We start from the raw sequence: 26551 nt of genomic DNA on the forward strand, positions 1-26551 counted from the left end.
ATTTATACTTTTTTTTGTTAATTCAAAATAAGAATTAAAATTTAATGGCGTTTAATTTTTATAACAGGGTCGAGTTTACGTAGCGTTATAGATTACTTTAAAGAAAATCTTACAGTCAGATCATTTTGAATGAGGAACAATAAGAAGCCGGCAACCGTCGTGTACATCTTGTTAACCATGGATCCGTCCAACTCAAGAAGACCCAGGGGCATGAGCTTGAATTGGATTGTACACACTTCCAACCAGAAGGCGTCCACTTCTTGTTTGAATCGTATATCTGCATGCTCCAAATTCATTCGTTGCAGCAAGTTCCCCGCTTCCTTGGCCTGAGTAAGAAAACCAAACAGTTTATTAATACTCATAACTTAAAGTAAAAAATTGTGTGTACTTCATTTAGTAATTGTTGACTTTCGTTTGCCAGCAGCACGATTTCCAAAAATGGAAGAGCCAGAAATACAAAGTGGGCTAATGCCTGTGATATGTCATAGGGCTTTTCAAGCATTACGTAGTCAACGAAGGCTTGATATTGCACATAACAACCCAGCGTTGTGCTAAACAGGTTGATTCCCATTGAGATCACTAGGGAAAAGCAGGTAACTTTCATATGGTTCAGGCAGTAAAGATTGACAAGGGCGTACTTTGTGGCCAGCTCATCAAGGCGATCCGCCAGATCACAGAAGCGTTGCATCCGGTAATAGGGTTTGTGTAATGTCATCTGTGAAGGAGTTTGCAATCTGTTGACCTCCGAGAGTATCTCGCTGATTATTTTATTAATATGATTAAAAATTGCTCTGGAAATCACAACGCTGCAAAAGAAACAGTTGTTCAAGTGGCTCACAGAGATGATCGGAAGCATTGTCCTGCTCGTGTTGGTCCAACTCAGCTCCGGGTGTTTCTGCCTCTGATAGAGCACTAGGGTCAATTGCATCACCAATGGAAATCCAAAGATTTTGACCAAAACTATTGTCATGGCGCGAATCATCGACATCACTGAGACACTGAAGTAGTTGATGACTCGAAATAGCGACATTTTGTTTAGCAAATCCACAATTTGCCTGCACATTGTCCATTGATACAGGTAGTTGAGCAACCCGCCACAGGCATTCATATAGCAATAGATCTTTATAGCATCGCGTTGATCGATTTTTCCGCTTGTGAATTCCTCCCAAATGTGCTTCACATAGAATGCTCCAAAAATCGTAGCTACGGCAATACAATAAACGGCCATTGGCTTGGAAAAAATGAACTTTTCATTCTTCATGCGAAATCGAGCCGGAAAGTAACCGATAAAGCTGTTCAAGCATAACATCAAGGCGTAACCTGCCAGGACTACCTTGCTGATGGGACTCCAGGCTCTAAACCGTCGAGGTGCTCGCCAGGATTTGCGTATGCGACGTGCAGCTGCTATTAGGAATCGCATGATACTAAGTCATGACATAGAAGCAACGACAAAGGGTAATTACCTTTAATTAGTCTGCATTCTTATCGATATTTCGTTATAAACGCAATAAGCAATTAACAATTATTCGGTATGGGCATTTCCAAATGTGACAAATTTTTAACAAAATATATGAAAACAATTAAGTTTTTTTTTTAATATATGCAAAAATAGACGACGAGGATACGTTACAAAAATTGAATTCGACTCATAATCGAATTAATTAATTTGAAAAATACTTGAATGGGTAACATGAATTTTTTTCTGGAAGAGAGTGTTACAAGATTAGAGTTCTTGATCAGTTATTTTTCTGTTCCGAATTGAATATTCGGCAAGATTTTTCAAAAGAACAATTATAAGTTAATAACATATTTTTTAAATGGACTTGTAGTCCAGGGGACTACAAAGCTCTAAACAATTAAAAATAAATATGATATGCATTTTAAATACACATACTTTATTAATATTAAATTTACAATTCATTTACATTTGTTTGGGCTTGTAGTCAAGGTGAAATTACAAATGTAATTAGCAATTAATAAATTAGTGGTGTATGCATAATAAATACACGTACTATATTTATATTAAAACTAAGATTAAAAGTCAATTACATTTGCTTTAAATGGGCTTGTAGTCCAGTTTGGTTTCCAGCTTCTTGTTGTCGGCTGTCTTGCGTACGGCCTTCATAAAGTCCTCGTGGATGACGTATTCGCGGTCCTCGCGGAGTGCAAACAGTCCAGCTTCAGTGCAGATGTTGCGCAGGTCGGCGCCATTGAACATGTCCGATAGCTTGACGACGGCTTCGTAGTCGATTTCACCGTGTTTGGCAAGTGGTGCAGCATGAATCTTGAGTATGTCCAAGCGAGCAATTTCGTTGGGCAGTGGAATTTCCAGTTTGCGATCCAAGCGGCCCGGACGCATTAGAGCCGGGTCAAGAGTATCCGGACGATTGGTGGCCATTATAATCTTGACTTGACCAAGAGCATCAAAACCGTCCATTTGGTTTAGCAGCTCCATGAGAGTGCGCTGTATCTCGCGGTCAGCAGAGGTGCCCTCCGAGAAGCGACGTCCGCCAATGGCATCAATCTCGTCCATGAATATAATGCACGGCTGATGATCGCGTGCATAGGAGAACATCTCGCGTATGAGACGGGCACTCTCCCCAATGTACTTGTCCACAATGGCCGAGGAGACGACTTTCAAGAAGTTGGCGTCCAGCTGGGAGGCAATGGCCCGTGCCAAAAGGGTTTTCCCAGTGCCTGGTGGACCGTAGAGCAAACAGCCCTTGGGTGGATTGATGCCAACACGAATAAATAGCTCGGGATTCATCAGTGGCAACTCGATCACCTCCCGCAGCTCGCGAATTTGGTCACTCAGTCCGCCAATGGCCGAATAGTCTACATTGCCCGGATCTTCATGCGACATGTTGTACACCAGGGGATCCACTTCGCGCGGCAAGTAGCGCATAATCGTCAACGTGGTAATGTCCAAGGCCACACGAGTTCCAGGCTTCAACTTGGCCTTGTTCAACTGACGACGACAGCCAACCACATAGCGTGGTCCATTTGCAGACTTTACTATAAAATTATCGGGCGTCAGTTGCTTAAGTACTTCACCTAGCATTTGACCGACGCTCTGCAAAGCTTTCAGGTCATCCTCGGACTTTTGAAATACCGCCTGCGACTCCTTGTGTTTATCCCGAAGAGACTTCAAACGGGCCTCGATATCGCGGTGCTCCAAAAGTTTTGTCCGATATCCTATTAAAGCAGCTACACGATCTTCATCCATTGCAGGTCGTGGATTTGGTTGTGGTTTTGCCATTTTGCATCTATTTGCCCAGCTCGTTTTCGAATTTTATTTAAATTTGAAATAAATGTTATACGTTCGAGCAGCGCTTCAAAACTTGCAAATCATGTCTAACGATTTTGACGCTTCAAAATGAAATAAGACAGCGAATGTGGCGCAAATGACAGAATGCCAGGGCTGCTTATGTTAACAGTTTTTATTTTTAAATGTATATATTTTTACAAGTAATAAGTGTGCTCGCTCAGGTAAATTTAGCTATTTATTTAATAAATATATATACATAAAATAAATTTATATAAAAATGTACGTCACATATTTAAATATACGTTTTTTTTTTTTTTAATAACGACAAAACAGAAGAATAACGTACAATATCGATAGTTGTATGTATCATCAATAAGTCAGTAAACTTTTCAAATCAAATTCAAGAATGTTTTCATTACAGAAAATACGATTTGAATAATATATAATATATAAATAATAACTAAACTTGAAATAGTACTATTAAGTAACTTTATAATAGTTAAGGAACGAGATTCTACGGATTTTTTCTGCGATTTTTCATTCTGTAAAGTCAATGTTATTGTCACTGTTAAGTAACATTTCCCCAACCAATTTTTAACAGTGAATTCAAATTTTAGGTAATGAAAATTGCAAAATGAAATAACTTTGCAATAAATTAATAATTTAATGAAAATTTTAAATGCGAAATAAGATAAAATAATGTCTTATTTAATGATGATTTTAAGTTCATAACCCCTTGGGGAAAGAAGTTAAGAATTTAATTCTAAAAAAAATATCATAAAATCGAAAAAATTCTAACAAAAGTTCTGCAAAAATGTTTAAAATTCTAGCTTAAATATTAAGAAAAACTAAAATAGGTATTATTTCGAATTTACCATATTTGACTAAATAACTAAAATGGTACGACTTGCCAGACCGGTAACTTTCTTCTGAAAAAGGTGGCATCCCTTAGGTTGGCCGCCAGTTGGCCGAATTTTTTTAGTCCACAAACGCGTCGCATATGAATTTTTGTCCGTAAAAAACGCAAATAAATTGCTCTCCCGTGTCCGTGCTCCAACAAATAATGTCCAATAATGTGTAGTAAATCGGTTAATACTCGTATAACTATAGCAAATTCAGATGCTCTGGAAACTGCACGACTCCATTGTGTGTATGTGCAATTGGGTGCTGGGAGAGCGAATGTGTAGACATGAAATAAAAGCAAAAATTTACAACGAACTGCGAAAAGCAGCAGCAACATCATCACAACAACAGCAGCAGCAGCAGAGCAGCCAAGAGCAACGTCAGCTTCGTTGGTTGCGGTCGGACGGATGAGTGTTTGGTCGGGCGGACGTTCGTTCGTTCGTTGCTAATAATTTCTCCGGGGGCTCTGGTGCTCCGCTGGACAAAGTGCGAAAAGAAAGTGTACAGTGTACAGTGTGTGTGCGATTGCGATTTATTTATGTTGTTTAGCAACGAAATCAAACGAATTAGTTTAAGAATGTTTGTGTGCAAATATTAAATATAAGAAAAGAAAGGCAAGTGCAAAATGTTTACAAAGAAATCACATGCAGATGTTAAAAAGTCGACGGCCAAGTTGCAAGATTGCAAAAAGGATTCGGCCTCCCGCCTGCGACACCTGCGCACAATATTAGGTAATTATCAATTATATATAAAGACAAAACTGGTTCAATTCATATATATGTACTTTTAAATATTTATGATTGCTATTTACCTTGACTGTGGCAGACAGGTGGGCGTTTAACCATGGCCGTTACTGTTGGCCATATATATGAACCAATTTGGTTGGTTATTAACAAATGCTGGTTATTATAATAAATAAAAAAAAAAGCTACGGCCCACAGCGGTTAATGCTATTTCCTGTTGAAACACTACACACACTCACATTTACAAAATCATATCTCAACAAATGGAAAACACATTAATTTATGCAAAAACTAGAAACAAACACACACACACTAATATATATACAGTGTACACTGTCATACAACGCGCAATGTGTGAAAAAACGTCAAATGATAAACGCGGCACAAATTATTCCGGAGCTAAACCAACTGACGGCAACTTTGTTGTTACAATTTCAACACCAGCCAAATACTTACTGTATATACATATATATGTATGTAGTTACTCGCTGTGTAACTTTCTTTTTGTGTCATTGAACGGAGGAGCAGTTTGGAAACCACCCAACGTGGAGCAAGCAACAAACAGTTCCAACAGGTGCCTCGCACCCGCTCGTTGCTCATTGCTCATTGCTCATTTCTCATTGTTCCATTGTTGTTGTTGTTATTCGTGTTAATGTTGTTACACGCAGATGTGCTGAACACACACACACACACACACCTGCGCATATTGCAAGTTCTTTTTTCCAATTGTTTGTAACTTTATCAACATCATCAGCGTCGCATTTTGTTGCCGCTTTTTCGCTTTGGCCTTCTAGCACATATGAAACCAGTTTTAAAGGTTTCTTGGCCTACTCTTTTCCCTTAATGTTTAGCTTTCTTCTGTTTTGCAGCGTTTCGCTGATGACAGCAAAGCCGGCAGTCGCCTCTCCGACCCTCCGCCTACCCCCTACCCCTTGCCCACCCTTACCCCCTTTCCGCTGCCCGCTTGTTGGCACTGATTCATCAAACGTTGTATTTTCAACGCATTTTTTGAGCCCACTGAGCCGCCATCAGATTGTGGTTTTCATTTGTTCATTCGAATATTCGTCATGTGTGTGTGTGTGGTTTACGTTATACTTATGTTTATTTTCCAAGACTGTAATAGAACATACAGTCAGTCAAGTAATTGTATTGACAAAATACAAAATTCACATATTTCTTACTTATCTTTATACCTCATACTCAAAATATAAGTAAAAAGTAAGCCCCTTCGACTATTTTTTCAATAGTGTATCTTAATTGCAGTTCTTCAAATGGATCTAATGGATAATCTGATTTCTGGTTTTACTAAAATTCTATAAAAAATTGTTGGAAAGTTATTCTTTCATTTTTTATTTTTACATTTGAATTTTTATTATATTAATTTAATCTCTAATAAGCTGTACATAATTTTCCATTTTTATTTGTCTGTCAACTGCGATTAGTAAAAAAATTAATCAAAAAATCAGCTGTAATAAAAAAATTAAATATTTGAAATTGTTATATTGTCAAAACAATTACTTGAATAACTGTAGTTATAAGAGTCGAATACCCATATGAATTAACCGTTATCGGAGTACATGCTTATACCGAGTATGGTGGCCCTTTGTTTACCTATTAATCAATGACGACGGCGTCATTGCGTCACCTGTTGGCCAAGTAAAAAGCAATCGGCCTGATAAGATCAGATGCAACTGAAATTGGGTTATTTGGATTTATGTCACAATCTCACCATATCTTTCTTCCTGCTTTCTCTTGCAGATAATGTAGATTACGAGGAGTCAAAGTCGCTGTTCGAGACGAATTACAGCCATGTCTATTTTATACTCTACGACACTTTCATCCAGGCCGAAGCAAATCTCAAGCAGAAAGGTAATTTAAACACAAACATATATCACAAATAGAGTATTTGCTCTTCTTATTCAGTATATTTATTTTGTATACTCTTTGTCCTAATTTTGTTAATCTTATTTTCTGCTAATTAAGTAAGCAAACCGCATTAAAATTAATGGTTTCTTCTTGTTTTCGTCTTTTTTTTTTATCTATGTTTATGATGTTTTGCCCCATTAATTTAAGCAGAGTTAAATAAAACAACACAAAAGATACAAAAATATTTGAAAGCGTTTCTATATAATTATGTTTAGCAAAATATTTACTTCAAATTCAATTCCTTCTATTTCTTTGCCCTCTCTGTTTTATACCTCTTTACTGGCAGAACTTCCGTTTCACATTGGTAAGTTTGTCTGTGATTTTGTCTTATTGATCTATTCAGTAATTCATCACATTCCCAAGTTTGCTTTGGTATCAGATATTTACATATATACATATGTATCTACGCGTTTGATTCATCTTTATTTTAAATATTTGCTTGACTTTCATCTCTTTTCCCTCTATTATTTTAACGACCTTTCATAAAAATTCTGCCATTTACATTTCCCAACGTTGGTTGTTTCATATATTATTGTAATAGTTTAAGATTTTCATTATAATTTTTTGAAATAAGGAAATATTTGCATACTTTTATGCAATTGATTAATTTTTATTTTAAATAATTGCCTTTATTTTCATATCTCGTTTTTTCTCTACCATTATCTCTTTTTCTAACGACCTTTCATTTTTTTTATTGATATTCTTCTCATTTTATTAGCTTGCAGTTTTATTAATTTTTCACTTTGCGAATTTTCAGAGAAAGTGAAAATCGGAACAGATTTTCCTCGCGCATAATCTCATTCTCACTCTCCCGTGAATACATTAATTTTTTAGATACTTTGGCGAATACAAAAATTAGACTCATCGACTCTCTCCCACTCTCTACTGCACAATCTGTCTCTCTCACACTCGCTGTATTGCATCTTGTGCCCAATCAGCATGTGCTTGCTTAGGGATCTTGAATTGTCTAGGATTTTAATAGCTTTGATGTGATTTATAATGCATATTTTACCTTTTTCACGCAGTGCACAAGGCGCATCGCGAAGAACTGGATGGTTCGTTATGGCTGCTGGAGAAGATACTGTGCCTGCTCCCGGAGCTGCTGGCACGTCGATGGCAATGCCATTCACTCAGCCGCATCATGGCGAAGCTCTTGCATCTGGGAAACTCACCCAAGCTGCGACGCGAGGGTGTCAAGTAAGCGAATCAGCAAACACCTGTTCTATATAGATTCTATATTCTTAACTAATTCTCGACTGTTTTCCAGGTACTTTCTGCTGTGGTATCAGACGCTGGGAGAGAATGCGCCGGGCTATGTGCATGCCATGTATGCGGATTTGATACCCGGTCTCATAGTGCCCCAGAAGGGTGTTGTGGGTCCTGATACGGAATTCAGCGCCACAGATTTTCTCTCACATCCCAATATGAAGGCAGACGGAGGCATGGCCTCCGTTTTTCATGACAATGCATTCTCGCATCCCGTGCAGAGCTCCGAGGTAGTTGCCCTGTTGCCGCCCTCGTCGAGCGAAAAGTCTGCGCCGCCAGATCCACGGGACGGACTTGAGGTGCTGCTCAATAGCATGGTACAAACGGCGGCCTGTCTCCGCTGGAGAGACAATCGCGCCCAAAAGGATCATCGAGCGTTTGCGTTTCTCCTGCAACGCTTTAAAGAAGTCTTTCTGCCAGTATTCTCGCCCAGCTTCGATGCCAGCACATCGATCTATAATCCGCGCTTGGAGATGCCCGTCATGCGTTCAATACACAAAAAGGAGGAGGTGATGGCTTCCTGTGTGGTGGTGCTCATCAATTGGGTATCACGTTTCACCCACGAGCGTCTGTTGAGCCACCGTCTGGACTGTGCCCTGCAAATCGAGGGTGTGGATCATGCCAGATTGCTGGGTTACCAACAGGGACTCATTGTGCGCGACGTCTTCTATGTGAGTCGGGAGAACATCAATTTTGTGCACGAGGTCTATCGACAGGCGTTCCTCTTGAACTTCACATCCAAGGCCCAAATCGAAGCCATTCGCACGGCCATTGCTGTCTATCGGGATTGGATGACGGGCAGCACGCCGCCTCCGTTTCTGCTGGAACCAAATGACGAACAGACGGCGACAACACCATCGAGTCTCTCCAATGCTGGCGGCACGCCTCGTAGTCAACGCCTACGTACGCCCTCGTATGTGGGCGCCATGCAGGGATCCAAGGAGCAACAGCATGTGGTGCGGGCGGGAATGCAAAATGTGCTGCAGGTGTTTGTCACCAATGCTGCGAATGTGTTCCTTGTCAACACAGCGAATCTGAACATTTGCTTCCCAACACGCTCACGCGATTACCGATCGACGCCGCTGCAGGAGCAGACGGAGATTTGCAAGAAGGTGCTGAATGTGTATCGCACTATGGTGATGAACACGCGTATGGAGTCACGCACCTGGGAGCAGCTGTTGCAAGTGCTCCTGCAGGTGACATCAGTGGTGCTGCACCAGAATCCACCACCCAGTGGCTCCAAGAGCGCCAATCTGGGCGGCATTCTTGGCTCAGCCATATTCCAAACACTCATTGTCACCTGGATACGGGCACACACCAATGTGCCGGTCAACGTGCTGCTCTGGGAGAAGTTTCTCACCGTGCTGCAGTCGCTGACGCATCGCGAGGAGCTCATCGTCGAGTGGAGCAAAACGATTCAGACGTTGACACGCGTCTTTTCGCGTTATACGTATGGGATTAATTTGCTCGACTTGCCACTGGATCGTGTGGCAGAGAGTCGAGGCAAGCGGCGACGCATTGGCAGCGTCTGGCAGGGATCGGGAAGCACCAGTGCAAGTGCTAGTGCTGCGACCAGCGTGCAGCGGGAACGCGAAAGCATCGCCGAGTCCAACAGCAGTCGCTCCGACGAGAACTCTCAGGCGGGCAGCAACAGTCAAGTTCCGTCGCTGCAACCTACAAATCGCACACATCACCAGCATACTCAATCACATGGAGGCAGTGGGCACGGCACACGACCTGTCCCACTAACTCCCATGCTGAGCCGCAGCTACAGCGAGGGCAGCTTGGCCTCCGCGGCGAGAAACTCACGAATTCGCCGACGACGATCTGCAGTGCCCAAAGTCGAGGCTCCAGTGGACATGAGGTCATGTCTGGAGCACTCAATGAGTTCGCAAAATAATATGCAGGATTTGCGTCGAGCCATGTCCTTGGACTCATTGGCGCCAGTGCGCAAAAGCCGGAGACGTCGTGGCTCTCAGCTGGCCGTGGACGATGTGGATGGCTATCAGGATGGGGATCAGGTGGAGGACAACGAAAGTGGCGCCGGCTCGCGCAGTCCATCGCCAACGGCGAGCAGCGGCATCGAAGGTGGCTCCATCAAGGATGCCCAGCTGCAGATCGATGTGCTCGCTGCGGACACGGGCAGCCTTGAGGATGGCAATTCGGGCAGCTTTGGTGCCGGCAGCTATGGGTCCGAGCGTCGCTCCATAATGTTGGGTGGCGCAGCAACTGGATGGCTGCCCGACTCCACGTCCATCATGTGGAAGCGTATGTTGGGCGCCCTCGGAGATGTGAATCGCATACCCAAGTCGGAGCTGCATGCGCAGGTCTTTAGGCACTTGCTGGAGATGACGCAGAACCTCATCAAGATCAAACAGAACCAAGGCATCTCAACCGATAACCAAAGCACGCCGCCGCCGCCAACTCTGGTGCCACCCATTGGCGTTGTCGCTCCATGGTGCTATGGCGCCTTGTCATTGGATCGCAGTTTTAAAAAGGGCAAATTGTGGGCGCTGCAGTTGCTCTGTGCGCTGGCCCTTCAAGGTGCCGTTGGTATGCCACAGTTGGCTCTCTTCTATCACTCACTTCATCAGCTGCTCACCGGCGAGGATCGGGACCTGATTTATGCCATCATGAAGCATTTGGAGGGACCACGTCTGCTTAGTCTGTTGCTGCCAGGACATACACTGCTCCTGTTGGATTTGGTGCATGCTAGCGCCATCTTGTTGACCTCTCTAGAGGTTACACGGAGCACGCCGCGTGCGGAGGTAGCTGCTCTCCTGGGCTCGCTGCTCTCGTATCCGCCCACGCTGCTGCCACGCCCAGTGCTGCAGCCAACGGCACAGCAGTTTGAGCTGATGGAATGCCCCGATCTACAGGATCACATACTCAACATAATGCTGCGCTGTGCTCGTCGAGAGCCGTCGGCAAAGGCGCGTTGCATTGCTCTCTGCCAGCTGGGCCAGTGGCTCCTGCTGCGTCTTTCGCAGCCCGCACGCAACGTGCCACAGCGTGGACACTTCCAGCAGGCAGTGCCACATCCCAAGGACTTGCTGCTGCCCAAGGATACGAATGCAAATAGTTTTCATCCACGTATACGCGAGGTGCTGCAGGTGCTCCTCCAAGCGTTGCAATTCAAGCATCACACCATCGCCGTCATCGCTGTGGATGCACTAAAGTTGTGCGCGGAGCGGGGTCGTCAACTGGCGGCCATTGAGCGTCTGCCGCAGCTGATCATAACGGCACTGTGCAAAGCTCTGGAGATCCAGAATGTAAGCAAGCCCAAGGATGCGGACAAGGTGGTGCTGACATCGCTGATGCTTTGCCTGGGCGAGTTCTGCATGTCCATTCCAGCCGCTCTCATGCTGGAGCCGTACAACGATCAAGGCGACACGTTGGTGCTGCAAGTGCTGCGCGTCCTGTTGCAAGTCGCCTCCGGAGCGCCGCGTCACGAGCGGGTTAAGCTTACGGCGGATGATGATTTTGATATGCACATTGCCAGCGATGATCTGCAGGGCGATGGACGACTCCCCGAAGCCAGTTACCAAACATCAGAGACAATCCAGGCCTGCATCTCGGCTATACGACTGTGCGCCCGGGCTGTCGCCATGCATCTGGTCACCCACTTGGGTCACTTTCCCATGGGCATCGGTGCATCACGTTTGAGCTCCATGGTTGAGGAACAGGACGATATATACAGTGGCGGCAGCATTGGTGGCAATCATCTGGAGCGACGCGACTCCGTGGAGTTGCCCTCGGTGGTGAATGCACAGAACTTGCAGCTGTTTATGCTAAATCCGGGATTGGTGGCCAGTTTCATAGAGCTGCCAACGCTGAAGCTGCCGGGAGGAGGCATTACGGCGGGTTTGGTTACCGCCGAGAAGCAGGTGCGTGTACTCATGCGTGATCTCAATGGCAAGGCCTGTTGGGATGCCTCCATTCTGTACTCGGAGCCCCGCAAGTGTGATCCGTTGCCAATGCCAGTGCCAGCGCATGCTCAGTTCAGTTCGGAGCGTTATGATGGACCCTCCAGGCACTCGAAGATGTGCCAGCCGATGGATTCCATGGTTGGACAGGAGATGCAAGTGCCGCGACACACGCTGCGACACCGTCCAGCCGGCGTCCTGCCTCTGGCCAATGAGGTGGCACCCGACCTGGACCAGCTGGATGATATGCTCGCGTATATTGGACATACCAGTCCGGAGTGTGTGCCGCCAACAGTATCCGAACTGAATGCTCCGAGCTGCAGTCCATTGAGCAGCGCACAGGAGACGCAGGCCATATCCGTCATACTCAATCAGCGTGTCCTGGAGCAGGAGTTTGTGGCGCATTCAACACAGCAGACGCAATCCGCTTTGCGTCATGCTGGCTCTCACACATCTTTATTGCAGCCGGATCAACGCTCTCTACACAGCGCGTCTGCATCATTTGATTCCTTCACGGGCGCTGGCAGTCTGCCCAATCGGATCGAGACGCCATTCCAATATTGTCGCCTGCTCTTCGCCCATCTGGGCCTGGCTGGCTGGGAACGGCGATCGCGTACGCATCTCTTGCAGCGCAGTGAAAAACTGTTGCGGGAACTGCGCAACGTGGATCTTCAAAAGTGCCGGGAGACGCACAAGATGGCTGTCATCTATGTGGCAGCTGGGCAGGAGGATAAGACGAGCATTTTGCGTAATACAAATGGCAGCAGCATGTACGAAATGTTTGTCTCCGCCCTCGGCTGGGAGATTGACCTGGAGACACACAATGGCTTTCTAGGCGGTTTACCGCGTCAGGGTTGTGGTGCAACGGCTCCGTATTATGCCACGCCCTTTCTGGAGGTTGTCTACCATGTGGCAACGCGCATGCCCTCGGACTCATCGGAGGCCATGCTGCTGAAGACTCGGCATCTGGGCAATGATGAGGTGCACATCGTTTGGAGCGAACATCATCGTGATTATAGGCGCGACATTCTGCCGACCGAATTTTGCGATGTCCTCATCGTTGTGTATCCTTTGCGGAATGGACTGTTCCGTGTGACAGTCAATCGAAAGCCAGAGGTGCCTTGGTTTGGGCCACTTGCCAACGAGAGTGTCGTTAGTGGCGCCTGCCTGGCCACACTCATTCGTGCCACGGCCATCAATGCGAGTCGAACCAAACGCGCTGCTCTGCCGCTCTACCAGCAATTGTAAGTTGTTCGCTCTCTAGAGTCTGTCGAGGGTATATTCAGTTTGTGCAAAGTATGTAACAGGCAGATTGCCTGTCCGATTGTATGAAATAAGAGATCTCGGAGATAGTAATAGCAGCATAGTTTTTGGAGCTCCCTTGAAAAATTAATTACCATTGGGAAATAAAGTCAGTAGATATTCAATAAACAATCCTAAAAAGAAAAAGAGGCACTTGAGGCGTGTTTATATATCTCTGTATAAAAAGCTTTGGAAAGAGTAATCGAATCGACCATTTTTCAATGCACATTTGATATTTTATTTCGGGAGATCAATTTTTTTTGCAATTAATTGCAATGCCGCTGTAAACGCTCACTGTACCGGGTAGCATAAAGTCTGACCAAGCTGTCTTCCATCTCCAGGTTGAGATCCCTGTGCAGAGGGGTGTTGCGCAAATTTTCGTTTTAAATGTTAAAAGCCTGTTGTTTCTATTACTTTCTCCATTACGTGTTTATGTGAAATACGTTTTAGAGTATCTCTTAGTCGGTCACTCTCGACTAAAGCATTTTTACTTGTTAATTTTTGGCTCGTACTACAGGTTTGAATTTTTTATTTATTATTGCAGCTACGAGGAGCGCAATCGGTCTCTGGACAGCGTCTCGTCGCGGTACAAGGAGAGCACCACTTTCGAGGATTTTGCCAGTCGCATCTACAATCCAATGCCGTTGTCTACCTTGGGCACACTGCGCGAATCCAATGCCAGCAGTGCTGGGGCTCCGCTTGCCGCCGCACTAATCGATCATAATCGTGCCTCTGTCAAGGGTAAATACTATTTCACTTCAAATCTATTGAATCATCGTCTCATTCATAATTGCTTGCAGGCTGGGTACAGGCATCCATAGATTCGACGACACCTACGCTTGGCATTGCGCCATCCGCCTCCGCCGGCTCTACGGCTGCGATGGAGGCCAATACAAACAGCGGCATAGCCTCGGCATCGCCACGTGGACCACGTAAGCTGGGAGCGCCCTTCAAGAGCGTTACCAAGAAACACTCATTGCAACAGATTGTTGTTGGTGGCAGCTCTGGTGGCAGTGCTGGGGGTGATACACCTCCTGAGAGTCCCACACTGCCGCTGAGACGTATCAAATAGGTTTTTGGCACTATAGAATTGTCGGCCATGGTTACTACTACTACTACAACAAGAATTGCTCCTAAAATTCCCCCTAACTATACTCATTCCCCGAAAGAAGAACCCAGGGCCAGGCTGTTTCTCGAACCAATTGGGCTTGTCTGGCTTGTTGGAGCAACGACGCAGAGTTCTATAGAAATTGAATAGTATTGCAAAAACGTTTCCTGTTATGTTTATTTTTGTAATTAATTTCAAATGCTGATGCTAATTTAGTCTAACTATTTCACTGTATTTAACTATTTATTTGCCACAATTCCAATTTTGAACTGAGAGCGCAGAAAGTGCGAAAGTTACGTATTTATTAATGAGTTTGTTCGATTTAAATGCAATTCCATGTTACGTCCACTAAAATCTAAATAATCAATTTCGATCATTAATAGTGATTTTAATTATTTACTTATTTATTTATTGAGCTCATGAATATTTTAATTGGCTCTTTAATTTATCAATCAATTAATTTATCTTTATTTGTTGTAATTTTGTGTAACCATCACTAACGATAGTTTAAAATTATAATTCAAGCATCCAGGATCCGCAGGACTCCTGTTATTCTATTATAAAACTTCTATTTTTATGTTTTACGCTTCGAAATACAAATTCATGGAATTCGTTAAGGGTTAAGCACAAAGCAACAAAATCAAAAATTCAAAATTTTTTTTACAAATATTACTATGGCTATATAGCTCTGCCCACTAAGCAAATAGTTACTGGTAGTATTATGTAATTGAGCTCTATACTGTATAGACAATCTAGTTATAAGTATTTAAATAAGGATCCTTCGGAAATCTTTGTTTATCGATTGATCTATTTACCACTATTGTTCAAGCAATCGGGTTTTAATTATATGTAAACAATGCAACAACAAACAAATTGTTAAATGATTTAATAAGAAAGCGGGCACAGTTTTATTGTTCGTCCAATAATTTTCAACAAATTGATCAAATGTATATTTATATACGTTAATTTTGTATTTATTTATAGAACGGGCAAGTGAAAAGGTTAATTGCAATGCGTTTTTGTTGCACAAATGTTTTATGAAATTTTAGTCTAATTAACACAATTAATATTTAGCAATTATCTATGTGTGTAAGTTTTTTGTATAATACAATAAAATCCTAACTTAAGCTAAAATGCAAACGACAAATTTTTGTAACTAACACCAAGTACACCACGCATTATACAACTTATACTTACTAATTTATTTAAGAAACAATCGAGTATTTTTCATAAAATAAATGCAATTCAATTCAATGATTTGAACTCTAAATTTTTTATAGTTATAATGCCACCCCAAAGGTGTGGAAATACAAGTAAATAGACGCCAGGTGTTATATTTTGAGTGCTGTACTTTCTAACTAATTAAGCATTAGCTCAGATGTGCACGAAAACGCACGTTCTGCATAGAGATGGCAGCGTGACACGTAAACAATACACTTCTTATTGATATTGAATGTATTCCATAGGACTTGGCATGCCTGATAGCTTTAATAGTCGTGCTTATTCGTGTCACGACACGACACTTACACAATTCTACTTTCCCTATACTCACATTCTATTCAGGTGTCCCAAAAGACGTACTGTGTCGGTCATTGGCATCGCTGAGTGCAGGACCTTCAATTAGGGGTGACTTTTGGCTAACACACATGCACACACATACACTTTGGAGTCAGCTGCCTTGGCAATAGAATGTAGACAGACTGACTATCTGGCTGACTGTCTGGCTGGCTTGGATCTATGCTGGGTTTGTTACCACCGGCAAGTGACGCCACCAAATTAGAAATATCCACATAAACACACGCACACACACTGCACACATACACACACTGATACTTGGCTGGCCGTGTGTTCGTAGACGGTTGACGCGCCTCTTGGACTGCGCACAGTTCTCGTCGAGCAGTCGCTTTGTTTGAACGTCAATTTGAACGCGCTCGCTTCCATTTTACATCATTGAGTGCTTCCCCTTTAATAGTTCAGCAATAATTAAAATGCGCAACCAAGTTTTAAGCTTTTGCATTGCAATCTTGTTAATTGTTTGCCTCATGTAAAAGTGGCACTTACATGATACCCGACAGATACCCGTGCAGTATGCCTCGACAATCATCACTTCACAGCTAAAACGAAATGACTGTCAATACGTTGAAGAGCACGCCGCAAAGGATTCGCCAGATAGGCGAGAGCCTGCAGATGCTCACCAAGGAGGCGCATCGCGAGGTTCTACGCTGTGAATGTAAGTAATTTCTGGGATTCCATTAAAGAATTTTAAATTAAGCTGAACTGAGCTGGAGAACATTAAAATTATCTTAAATTTTAATTACAATTTCCACAAGACTTAAAACTCATTACTAAATAAAAATTAAGTATACGCCATGAGCTGAAATTACTTGCATTAATGGGATTTGTTAGTGCTGTTGTTTCACTCGCTGATTGCGTCAGAGCTTGTTATGTCCTTCAGCACCGGCACCAGCATTAACTCATGCCATTATGATTGATTACCTATAGTCACTCATCGCTTTTTTCAATTGTTGTAGCTGTATCTATATCTATTGCCTGTAAAGTTGTAATAAATTTATGGAACGTCGCTGTTGCAGCCATTACTAATTTGCATAACCAGGCAACGTCATCGCCACAATCAGCTAAGTTTCGGCTTTTACACACACAAAATTCGTATGAATATTTACTACATATAAATATATTATTTACATACATTTGTTTGTATTGCTTTGAACTTTGCATTAGGAAATCTCAAAACCAATATTTATTTTATGTGTGCGGAGATTACTGATTTGTCATAATGCTAACATACGATTCCATCATAGATATTACTTTTTCCGTATAAAATACAAAATAGAATTCATACATCAACCAACCCAAGCTTAACGGATAAGGATGCATTCAATTTTATAAATACTAGTAGAATTTGAATATCTATCCGAGAATATCTCGTATAAACTCGTATATTTCATAAAAATATTTGTACCATGTGTGTTTCATAAGCAATGTCAACATTTTTATAATGCTTTTGTGGTCGTTCCATGTACGCAGTTCTATATACTATAAACAAAATGCTAAGCTACGAAAGTGTTGTTAAAAATGCCCAACTCAGATAGGCACAACTAAGAAAACTTTTCTGAAACATAAAAAATATGTGCCTTATCTCTTACAATATTCGGTATACGTCGGTAAAATTAACCAAGCGGTTTATAAATTTAAATGTTGTTTGTTCAACAAATAGCATTTGATAAGGTTCAGCTATTTAGTGGAATAATTTTCACATTACATGCCTTGCAAGAATTCCGTGGGGAGCCTTGCGAAAATGCTCTGAGAGAAATGTTGCGGGTTGTAGATGAAGTTTGCGTTGAACAAAAAATTAGAGGTTTGCCTGACACGCGATTTAAATACATATCCTTTTCACATACACTTATATAAACATGTATGTATGTAGTGCACAGCACAGCCTTTGGGTATTGTGGTTGTTAATTAAGCTCACCTTGGGCTTTGATGGAGGCTTTCGTATTCAAGGTCATCTACGATAATTGTGCCCCATAAAATTTGAAGAATATCAAAAGCCAGAAGTTAAAGTAAAGAGTTTTTAAAGACAAGAATTTTATAGCATTAATCGCCACAGTAAACTAGCTCATAAACCTATATAAAATATCAACAAATTTGATCATTTTATTGCGATAAAACAAATATTACACATACGCCGCGTTTCTCGTTAGCCAATACGCAACAGCTCATAAAAAAACTGTTGTCGAAATTTAAATAGAATACAATAGCGAATAACAGGAATAAGAAGAAGCTCCCACACATGCTTGCGAAAAATAACAAACAACAGATAGAAAACAAAATCAAAACAAAGACGAAAACGAAACACGAAAACAATAACAACTTAAATAACCAGTTGCAAGTTGAGAAAATCAAAACAAAACTCAAGAAACTCTCTCACGGTTTCTCTTTGGCTGATTTTTCGTTCACTCAAATTGCTGCTGCCAAAGAGCACAATAGAACGCTGGAGAAATATGTTTGTTCAACGAGCCACAAATGTTGTTGCCACTGTTGCCGCCTCAGTGTCTGAGCAACTGCGTCGAACTGCGGTCGTTTGGTGCGTGATACGCGCGATATTTATTTGTGATTTTCGTAGAAATTCATCAATTCAACAATCAGTTTCAACGCTTGAGCGCATTTATGCAAATGATAAATACAACAGTACTGTAAATAACTAAACATTCAATAAACCTAAATTTTAAGGGTGACCGTGAACTGTGACTTCCGGTTAAAATGGCGGGAGTTGGACTACTTATCGTAAAGTTTGAGTGTTGAGTGTTGATTGTTGTCTGTGCCAAGCAAAGTTCTATTTATACTCAAAGTACACACGCCACACAGCACAGACAGAACCCGAGCTAAAAACTAACAAAAGGCGTTAATTTCTATAGTGGCGTATACGTAATATACGCAAAAAACTTTTCCTAAAAACCATTAACAAACATTTTAAAAGCAAAGAAATATATGTTTTTTTTTTTTTAATAATGAATTCTTGTGCTCTAAATTTTCACATTTTCATTTATTTATACTAATTCTCAATAAAGCCAAACCAAATTTTCTTTGTTTAATTTAAACTGTATAGTTGAAGAAACTCTAATTAAACTTAATTCATGGCTGTTGCTAAAATGTATTGCCCTTCGCTTACCAATTGTTTATTATTTTGTTAATAAATCTGGGCATTGTACACTGTTGATTAGTCCAATATTGAGCTGGCCGTAAAAATCTCGTTAAAACTAAACAAATGTGGAACATAAACATGTAGAACCTATTGAATAAAAAAAAATATAATAAACTCAATAGAAATATATATAGAGCATTGTGTATACAATTTCGACTTAAAATCACTAAAATCAAAGATAATTTTTTCTATAATCTGAGGAAAAAGTTGCGAATATCAAATCAAAAGGAATCTGAAATCAAACACATCATACATAAAATATGCAAAAATGGAGCTGATAAGAAAATATAAACAGGGAAAGCTAACAAGTGGTGATATACGCAAATTAAATAGTATGTTTATTTATTTTTTCTATTATTAAACCTAATGTTTATGTTGTTATTGTAGATCGCGTCATTTTGTATATGTATTTTAAATACTATTTAGTCACTTTGTCGACCTACGAAGGGCTGAAATTTTCGTTTTTGGTTTATTTTTTGCGTTGTTTAAATATTCAACAGCCTTCGGACTTGCGCTGGCCTTTGGGAAGGCGAGCCAAAAATAAAAATTTGAAGTTGACAGAGCTAATTGAATTTTATTGGTAGAAGCTTCTTTGGATACATGAAATTGACAGCAAATACTTTTATCAATTAAGGCAACATGTACACTGTCTGTCTGTCTGTCATCGTGTGTGTGGAATGCGGCTTTCATCAATAATGTTGTGAAAGTGTGATGAATGACTCTGACATTGCCAAGGACGCAATTTATTGAAAACCGATCAAGAAATTTGCTGTAAACCTAAAATTAACAGGTTCACTGCTCACTTTTATTCATGCATTACACATATTGAAAAGCTTGAATGAAATTAAAGTAGTTAAAGGTGCTAAATTGGCCTAAACGCTTTCAATAAGTGTTAATTTGGGTTGCTAATTGGCCACTGAATAAAGCTTTCTCTTGCGTCTCTTTCATTTATCTTTGCCATTTTCTGTTGCTCTGACGTTTGGATATTTGTTTGTGTTTCCTGAAATATTAATAAACAATTAATTTGTTCAATTTTGTGTACAGTATGCTGAGTGGGCGTAGTTCATTATAGAACGCGCATACGCCATGTGGTTACTTTTAATGTTATTAACAAATAAGTTAAGATATAAAACTTCCGGCTTGATTAAGATAAAAAAATATTCGCGTGCTCTCAGCTAACATTGTAAGACCATGTTTGGCTATTCGTAATTATAATTCAAAAACATTTTCGAATATAACTCATTCGATCTGTCATTGTCTGACTTTGATTGTTTTGTGTTAGTTTCATATCCAGTTTCAAGTCGCAATATTTATTTATAACTCGCTTGATTCTTTATACAAATTACGCCATCACTCAGAGCACCGCTGTCCCTGTCCCCAGTCCCCACCCAGTGTGACCCATATTCAGTTACACAAATCGGCAATTTGACTGCCCAAAAATAGCGTTAATGACACTCTGAGCTAACATTGCCTCCGTTTACAAACACCCCGCGAAGCAGATGAGCTGCCAGTTGGTTGAGTTGGAGTAGAGTCTCAGAGGCAGAACAGTGTCCAAGGTCTGAATCTATTAACGTTTTGTTTCTAACGTGGTCCACACCCAGAAACAGACGGAGATTGTGATGGGGCATGATGTCATGAGTTGTTGGTGCTCTCGACCGTTTCATGCAACCCACAATAAATGGTATTTAAATAATTTTTAAATAATTTTATCTGGAAATTAAATTGTATTCTGCTTTATGCACTTACTTGTGCATGAAAATATTTATTATGTATTATTTACTCAACTCATTTGAGTATGAAATGAATGCTTGTTTTATTCAGGATTTCATTAGTCCTTGAAATGTGCAACATGCCATAAAAATTGATAAGTGAAATAATTTTCCCACTTTTGGCGCAACAGAAAAACGTATTTTCTTTATAGACTTTTATTATGGAAACGTTTTTGAACTCATAAATTTGTTTGTTGACTTTTTGCCACAATGCATTTCGTATTCAACTCGTATTCGTATTCGTTCGTATTCAAAAATTTGATCATTAAAAATATTTTAGCCAATGTTACGACTATGCGCAATTCATCTGTCTGAACGTCGCGTCGGCATGACAGAAATTCAGCATCAATTGAAATGGATTTTATTGAGCAGCTCCATCGCTAATTTCGTCGTCATCAGCAAACGGTTTGTTGTTGCTTTTGTTGTTGTTTTCGTGGCTCGTTAACCAAGCCATACAACATCTGCCATGATATCATGCCTCCAATATTAACTCAGCCCCACAGCGTACACAAATGCTAGTTTATTGACTGTGTGTTTTCACGATGTCTTCTAGTAAATTTACGAATAATAAATATGTTTGCATGTACATATAAAGAGTAGAAGCCTCCCCGTCACTGGGGTAGCTGCCCCTGCTCCACCTTTAATATATTGTAAATGAGATTGTCCGCGCTGCTCTTCGCTGCTTGTCAAGCAGAAGATACAGACAATTTATCATCCGTGTCTTAACCTTACACAATATTACTGTCCAAAATTTGACAATGTACCAAGAATAAACGTCTCAAAAATATATTTATGACATATAGGAAACACCCTCGGTCAAAGTCTAAATTATGTTTATTAAACGACTTGATTCGATTTGAATAATATTTAGGAAAAATACAGCATCTACCGGAAAGTTTAGCTTGTAGGAAGTTAAAGCTTAAAGAAACTCTATATTAGGATAAAAGCTAATCGGAAAGGCTATAGCCGAAATTCCGCTCATAGAAATTCCAGTTACATAGTATTAGGAGCTTAAATTGCTTTAAAAATGCGGTGAGTGTGGTGGCTTTTCGCTTTTTGCTTTGAATTTTTTATGATTTTTCAAGTAATGGCTTTACGAGTTGGCATTGATTTTAATGTTATAAACTGCCTATTAATATCGAAATTACGAGAGTGTTTTAATACTTATCAATAAGAAGATTTGAAAAGAAATTATTAAAGAAAAGGAAACAGAGATAACGATGAATTGGCGGCAGATTGGATATTTAATTTACGGGACGATGCTATTATATGCGATTACATTCTCACCCAAGTTTTCTGTTACGATATCATTGGATACTAACCATCCCATGAGCGTCAATACTTTGCTTCGGTTCTCATTGCAAAACGTTCTGATTTCATTTGCGTTCAGCTTGTTGGCCTTTATTCCGGCATATCAAAGAATTTGCACAAGCTGTTGGTGGCAAAAGACCTGGTTTAAGGTCATGGTTATGCCCTGGTTCAGTGCCTGTGTCCTGATGTTTGTGAGGAACGTTGTGCTATTCTCTAAATGCATTTACCTCACCGAGAGCATTCCCGTACGCGACTCCCTAATAAGAGCCCTCTTATTCTACATTGCTATGATGGGATTCGCCGTCGAGCTGATTTGTCACTGGCATGCAGTTTATCGTTACCAAAAATAGCTGCTAATGAATAACAATAATACTCTCAACTGAGCTGTGTATGGCTCACCTACACATACATATGTATTATTTCATTATAAATATATATTTTATAAGAAACTACGGAATGATGACGTATCGTTCAATTTAAATTCATCAACTAAAAAAAACAACATTTAATAAATAGAAAAAAACGATGAACATAATCATAGTTATTATCAAACTCGGATTCTCTAGTAAAATATAATAATATTATAATTTCTTAAGAAATAAAACAAATAAAATTTAATATTCAATTAAATCTTGACCCGTTTATCTCCTAGATATAGTAATATGTCTCATGGTGCTTGTGGCAATATTCTCCATTATTTGGAGTCTGTCTCTGCACATGTTGTCCGGCGATTTCTACGACGGAATCATCAGTGCCAAAGTAGTATTTAAGGAGCGCAACTTTGCCCAAATGGACAATAGAAGCAGAGAGATTTTACAACAGGATCTTCAAAAAGTGGGACTCTTGGCCTACGAGCCGAAAACAAAGCCGGAATCGCTGAAAAGCGAAAGCCGTGAGTAAAACTTAATAAAGGTCGTATTATCATAGAGTATAAGGATTGTTTTTAAATTGTGTAGAAACAAAGAAGCCAAAATACAAGTTCGAACATATCTACGAGCCAAAGGACAATGCCCCACTTTTGGCACGTTTGGTAAGCCAACAGGAGCACGACCAGGACCAGGAGGAGAAGCTAAAAACAACAACAACAAATGCACTCCCAGAAATTGTACCCAATGCGGATGCGGATCGCAAGTTTCTGGCCACCCGTAAGTTTTAAACAATAGTAGCGCTACTTTCTTCCACACTTAATTAATTATTTGTGTATTTCAGAGTCCATCGATACCTATGCCACACTGTGGAGTCAAGGCGTTGGGGCACAGTTTGTTTATGCCTTTCCCCTGATATCGGAAATTGTAGCCATCATTTGGACAGCCATGTGTCTCATCTTCCAAACGGGCAACAAGAAAACATCGTAAGGCTGACATATTCTTAGTTACTTGGCAGCAATTTGAAAGTTTTCCTATGTTTCCAGGGTGTTGCCTAAGCCTTGGCGCATTGTAGTGCCCTCCATTGTCATTTTCACCCTGATGAGCTTGGGAAGCACCGCTTACACGATACTGACCAATGGCTACCTGAAACGTTTGTGTGGCAATTTGAGACAGGGCCTTACTAATCCCTTGGCAGTCAGGTAGATCATACTACTGTGTCCAAAAAATAAGGTGACATTTGATTTTAAACTGCGCGCTTTGAAGGATTAGGAGAATTCTTTTTGTTTTTAGGTTGGTAGTACTGTGAGTGACATCTATGTCAAATTTCATGTGAAAATATTCATTACTGTTTGAGATACGCGTCGTTTTGTGAGCTGCTAAAAGTGAGTTTCTCGTTTTTTGCAATGTCGAAATTTGTTGAGCAAAGAATTTGCATTAAATTTTGTTTGCGGAATCAATTTTCTGCTGCGGATACGTTGAGGATGGTGCAGAAAGCCTTTGGTGATGAGGCTATGTCTAAAAAAAATGTTTACAAGTGGTATAGTGAGTTCAAAGCCGGTCGTGAACGTGTCGAAGACGAAGAGCGTCCTGGGCGACCATCAACCTCAACTGACGAAGCTCACGTCCAACAAATCAAAGATTTGGTGTTGAAAACCGTCGATTAACGATTAGAGACCTTGCTGATGATGTTGGCATATCAAAGGCTCAGTCAATACCATTTTGAAGGATGTTTTGGGCCTCAAGCGCGTCAAATCTCGACTGGTACCGAAAACATTGAATTTTTTGGAAAAGGGCGTCGCGTTGAAGTGTGTGAAACGATGCTTTCCGACTACCAGGATGTCATGAAACGGATTATAACTGGCGATGAGACTTGGATCTATGCTTACGACCCCGAAACAACCGATCAATCGAGCGAATATCGTGCCAAAGGAGAGCCGAGACCAAAAAAATCGCGCCAAAGTCGCTCCAAAATCAAGGTCATGTTGACTGTTTTCTTCGATTATCGTGGTGTTGTGCATTATGAGTTCCTTCCACCGGGTCAAACAGTCAACAAGGAATATTATCTGAGCGTTATGTGTCGTTTGCGTAACAGTATCCGTCAAAAAAGGCCAGATTTGTGGAGAGACAACTCTTGGTTTCTGCACCACGATAATGCACCATCCCATACTGCAACCCATATCGTTCCGCAACCACCGTATTCACCTGATCTGGCACCGTGCGACTTCTGGCTGTTCAGCAGGCTCAAAAGACCGCTCCGGGGACACCGTTTTGACACGATAGAGGAGATTCAAGCCGCAACGAAGACGGAACTAAAGGCCATCCCGGAAAGTGACTACAACCAGTGTTTCGAAAATTGGAAAAAACGTTGGCAGAAGTGCATTGTGTCGGGAGGGGATTACTTTGAAGGGGATGAAATTGATTTGGAAGAATAAATAAAGAATTTTCAAAATAAATACAATGTCACCTTATTTTTTGGACACAGTAGTATAACAGTCAAAGTCAACTGAATAACCTTCAGACGTTTTCTTATAGTTGTGGAGATGCCATCGCCCTGCTGAGACCTCTCATACATGAGCATAGCGTTTCACACGATGCGTATTTGGATCTGTTCCGCTGCAGTTATATAATTAGCATGGTGCTGTGGATCCTGGCACTGCTAGTCATGGTCCTGCGATATATCTTTGCCATTGATTTTCAGCTGGTTGACATCGATGATATGTTCGATCGACGCCCAGCTGTTGCCCTGCAGCCCATTCATCCAGCTTACACTGAGGTGCTGCAGGGTAGCCCACAGCATTGCCAGCAAAAGGGGAGACCCAAATCGGATGATGACTTTCAGAGCGCCAAGTCGCGACTTAGTGATTTAACTATGCCACTGATCGAGCTCAAGGCCCAAGAACAACCAACAGAGCAACAGCAACTATCACAAAATAGCTTAACAACTGTCACCTAGAGCCTTGATCTTATCAATAGCAAACGCACATCAGAAATCTCAGGTTTATTTTTATATGACGTAGTATAAAGCAATTCAGAAATCAAACACGTTATCAAACTTCGATTTCCATATGCGAAATTCCATTTCCATTTCTTATCTTTATGTAAGATCAGGAATCGCGAAGAAGAGTTATGAATTCGAGCAAATCAAAACAGAATTAATTATCTGAATGAATGAAATTAATCCCAAACATATTTTCTTTTGTATGGATTTTCTGCAAGGAACAATTTTAATTTGTAAATAAAAATTTAAAATAATAATTTGACTTAAATTGTAGAAAATTTTTAAAGAAAACTCCTATTTAATTTTTTTTTTGTATACTAATCATATAAACCTATAAAGTATATGTATTTTTGATCAGGATCAACAGCCGAGTCGATGAGCCATGTCCGTCTGTCTGTCCGTCTGTTTGAACGCGTCGATTTCAGAGACCATAAGAGATAGAGACTTCAAACTTGGTATGTAGGTTCCTGGATACCATTGGCAGATCAAGTTTGTTTTTATTTTTGAATCGGACCACTATATCACATAGATGCCATAGGATCGATAATATATCTTAGACAATCTGATAGAATATGCATCTGGGCTGGTATTTTACATCCTGACCATATTTGGTTCAAATCGGTCCAATATATCATATAGCTGCAATAGAGACGCTCAATCGACAATTAAGTCTTGGTATGAAAAAGTTTTTGTTTTTTTGAGATATCTTAACCAAAGTGATAGAATATGGATCTGGGCTTGTATTATACATCCTGACCATATTTGGTTCAAATCGGCTCACCATATCATATAGCTGCAATAGAGACGCTCAATCGAAAATTAAGAAAAAGTTTTTTGTTTTTTTGAGATATCTTAACCAAACTGATAGAATATACATTTAACTTGGTTTTGTACACTCTGACTAAATTTGCTTTAATTCGGTTCCATATATCATATAGCT

The 26551-nt window shown here is 40.9% G+C and overlaps 5 protein-coding genes across 7 annotated transcripts; 3 read left to right on the forward strand and 2 right to left on the reverse strand.

Annotated features, from left to right (window-relative positions):
- Positions 1-92: 92 nt before the first annotated feature.
- On the reverse strand, positions 93-1420 carry LOC117792320 (putative gustatory receptor 97a). Its single transcript, XM_034632399.1, has 2 exons — positions 389-1420; positions 93-326 (listed from the first exon to the last, which is right to left on the reverse strand). Exons 1-2 carry the CDS (start codon positions 1418-1420, stop codon positions 93-95), a joined length of 1266 nt encoding a protein of 421 aa, XP_034488290.1.
- A 489-nt stretch (positions 1421-1909) lies between these two features.
- On the reverse strand, positions 1910-3338 carry LOC117790594 (26S proteasome regulatory subunit 10B). Its single transcript, XM_034630080.1, has 2 exons — positions 2049-3338; positions 1910-1929 (listed from the first exon to the last, which is right to left on the reverse strand). Exon 1 carries the CDS (start codon positions 3257-3259, stop codon positions 2057-2059), a length of 1203 nt encoding a protein of 400 aa, XP_034485971.1. The 5' UTR covers positions 3260-3338; the 3' UTR covers positions 1910-1929; positions 2049-2056.
- An 850-nt stretch (positions 3339-4188) lies between these two features.
- Positions 4189-15699, forward strand: LOC117790657 (probable Rho GTPase-activating protein CG5521). 2 transcript variants are annotated; one of them, XM_034630159.1, is made up of 7 exons: positions 4189-4902; positions 6673-6783; positions 7127-7144; positions 7866-8037; positions 8108-13276; positions 13879-14075; positions 14135-15699. In XM_034630159.1, the coding sequence occupies exons 1-7, from the start codon at positions 4797-4799 to the stop codon at positions 14404-14406; spliced, it is 6045 nt and encodes a 2014-aa protein (XP_034486050.1). In that variant the 5' UTR covers positions 4189-4796; the 3' UTR covers positions 14407-15699. The 2 variants fall into 2 exon arrangements, with proteins under 2 accessions (XP_034486050.1, XP_034486051.1); XM_034630160.1 differs by lacking the exon at positions 7127-7144.
- A 631-nt stretch (positions 15700-16330) lies between these two features.
- On the forward strand, positions 16331-25787 carry LOC117791166. 2 transcript variants are annotated; one of them, XM_034630844.1, is made up of 6 exons: positions 16331-16672; positions 22898-23137; positions 23202-23390; positions 23455-23596; positions 23657-23812; positions 25146-25787. In XM_034630844.1, exons 1-6 carry the CDS (start codon positions 16567-16569, stop codon positions 25564-25566), a joined length of 1254 nt encoding a protein of 417 aa, XP_034486735.1. In that variant the 5' UTR covers positions 16331-16566; the 3' UTR covers positions 25567-25787. The 2 variants fall into 2 exon arrangements, with proteins under 2 accessions (XP_034486735.1, XP_034486736.1); XM_034630845.1 differs by lacking the exon at positions 16331-16672 and adding an exon at positions 19085-19497.
- Positions 22036-22729, forward strand: LOC117791168. Its single transcript, XM_034630846.1, has one exon. The coding sequence runs from the start codon at positions 22155-22157 to the stop codon at positions 22593-22595; it is 441 nt and encodes a 146-aa protein (XP_034486737.1). The 5' UTR covers positions 22036-22154; the 3' UTR covers positions 22596-22729.
- Positions 25788-26551: the final 764 nt, after the last annotated feature.

Source organism: Drosophila innubila, assembly GCF_004354385.1.
Source record: "Drosophila innubila isolate TH190305 chromosome 3R unlocalized genomic scaffold, UK_Dinn_1.0 2_E_3R, whole genome shotgun sequence".
Taxonomy (NCBI): Eukaryota; Metazoa; Arthropoda; class Insecta; order Diptera; family Drosophilidae; genus Drosophila; species Drosophila innubila.

Excerpts from the sequence above, each read along its gene's own strand:
- LOC117791168 (XM_034630846.1), top strand. The coding sequence starts at position 22,155 with ATGAATTGGCGGCAGATTGGATATTTAATTTACGGGACGATGCTATTA.
- LOC117791166 (XM_034630844.1), top strand. The coding sequence starts at position 16,567 with ATGACTGTCAATACGTTGAAGAGCACGCCGCAAAGGATTCGCCAGATA. Across the intron at positions 23,391-23,454 it reads TCGCAAGTTTCTGGCCACCC|AGTCCATCGATACCTATGCC; the intron begins GTAAGTTTTAAA and ends TGTGTATTTCAG. Across the intron at positions 23,597-23,656 it reads ACGGGCAACAAGAAAACATC|GGTGTTGCCTAAGCCTTGGC; the intron begins GTAAGGCTGACA and ends CTATGTTTCCAG.
- LOC117790657 (XM_034630159.1), top strand. The coding sequence starts at position 4,797 with ATGTTTACAAAGAAATCACATGCAGATGTTAAAAAGTCGACGGCCAAG. Across the intron at positions 4,903-6,672 it reads ACACCTGCGCACAATATTAG|ATAATGTAGATTACGAGGAG; the intron begins GTAATTATCAAT and ends TTTCTCTTGCAG. Across the intron at positions 8,038-8,107 it reads CTGCGACGCGAGGGTGTCAA|GTACTTTCTGCTGTGGTATC; the intron begins GTAAGCGAATCA and ends ACTGTTTTCCAG.
- LOC117790594 (XM_034630080.1), bottom strand. The coding sequence starts at position 3,259 with ATGGCAAAACCACAACCAAATCCACGACCTGCAATGGATGAAGATCGT.
- LOC117792320 (XM_034632399.1), bottom strand. The coding sequence starts at position 1,420 with ATGCGATTCCTAATAGCAGCTGCACGTCGCATACGCAAATCCTGGCGA. Across the intron at positions 327-388 it reads GTCAACAATTACTAAATGAA|GCCAAGGAAGCGGGGAACTT; the intron begins GTACACACAATT and ends TTTCTTACTCAG.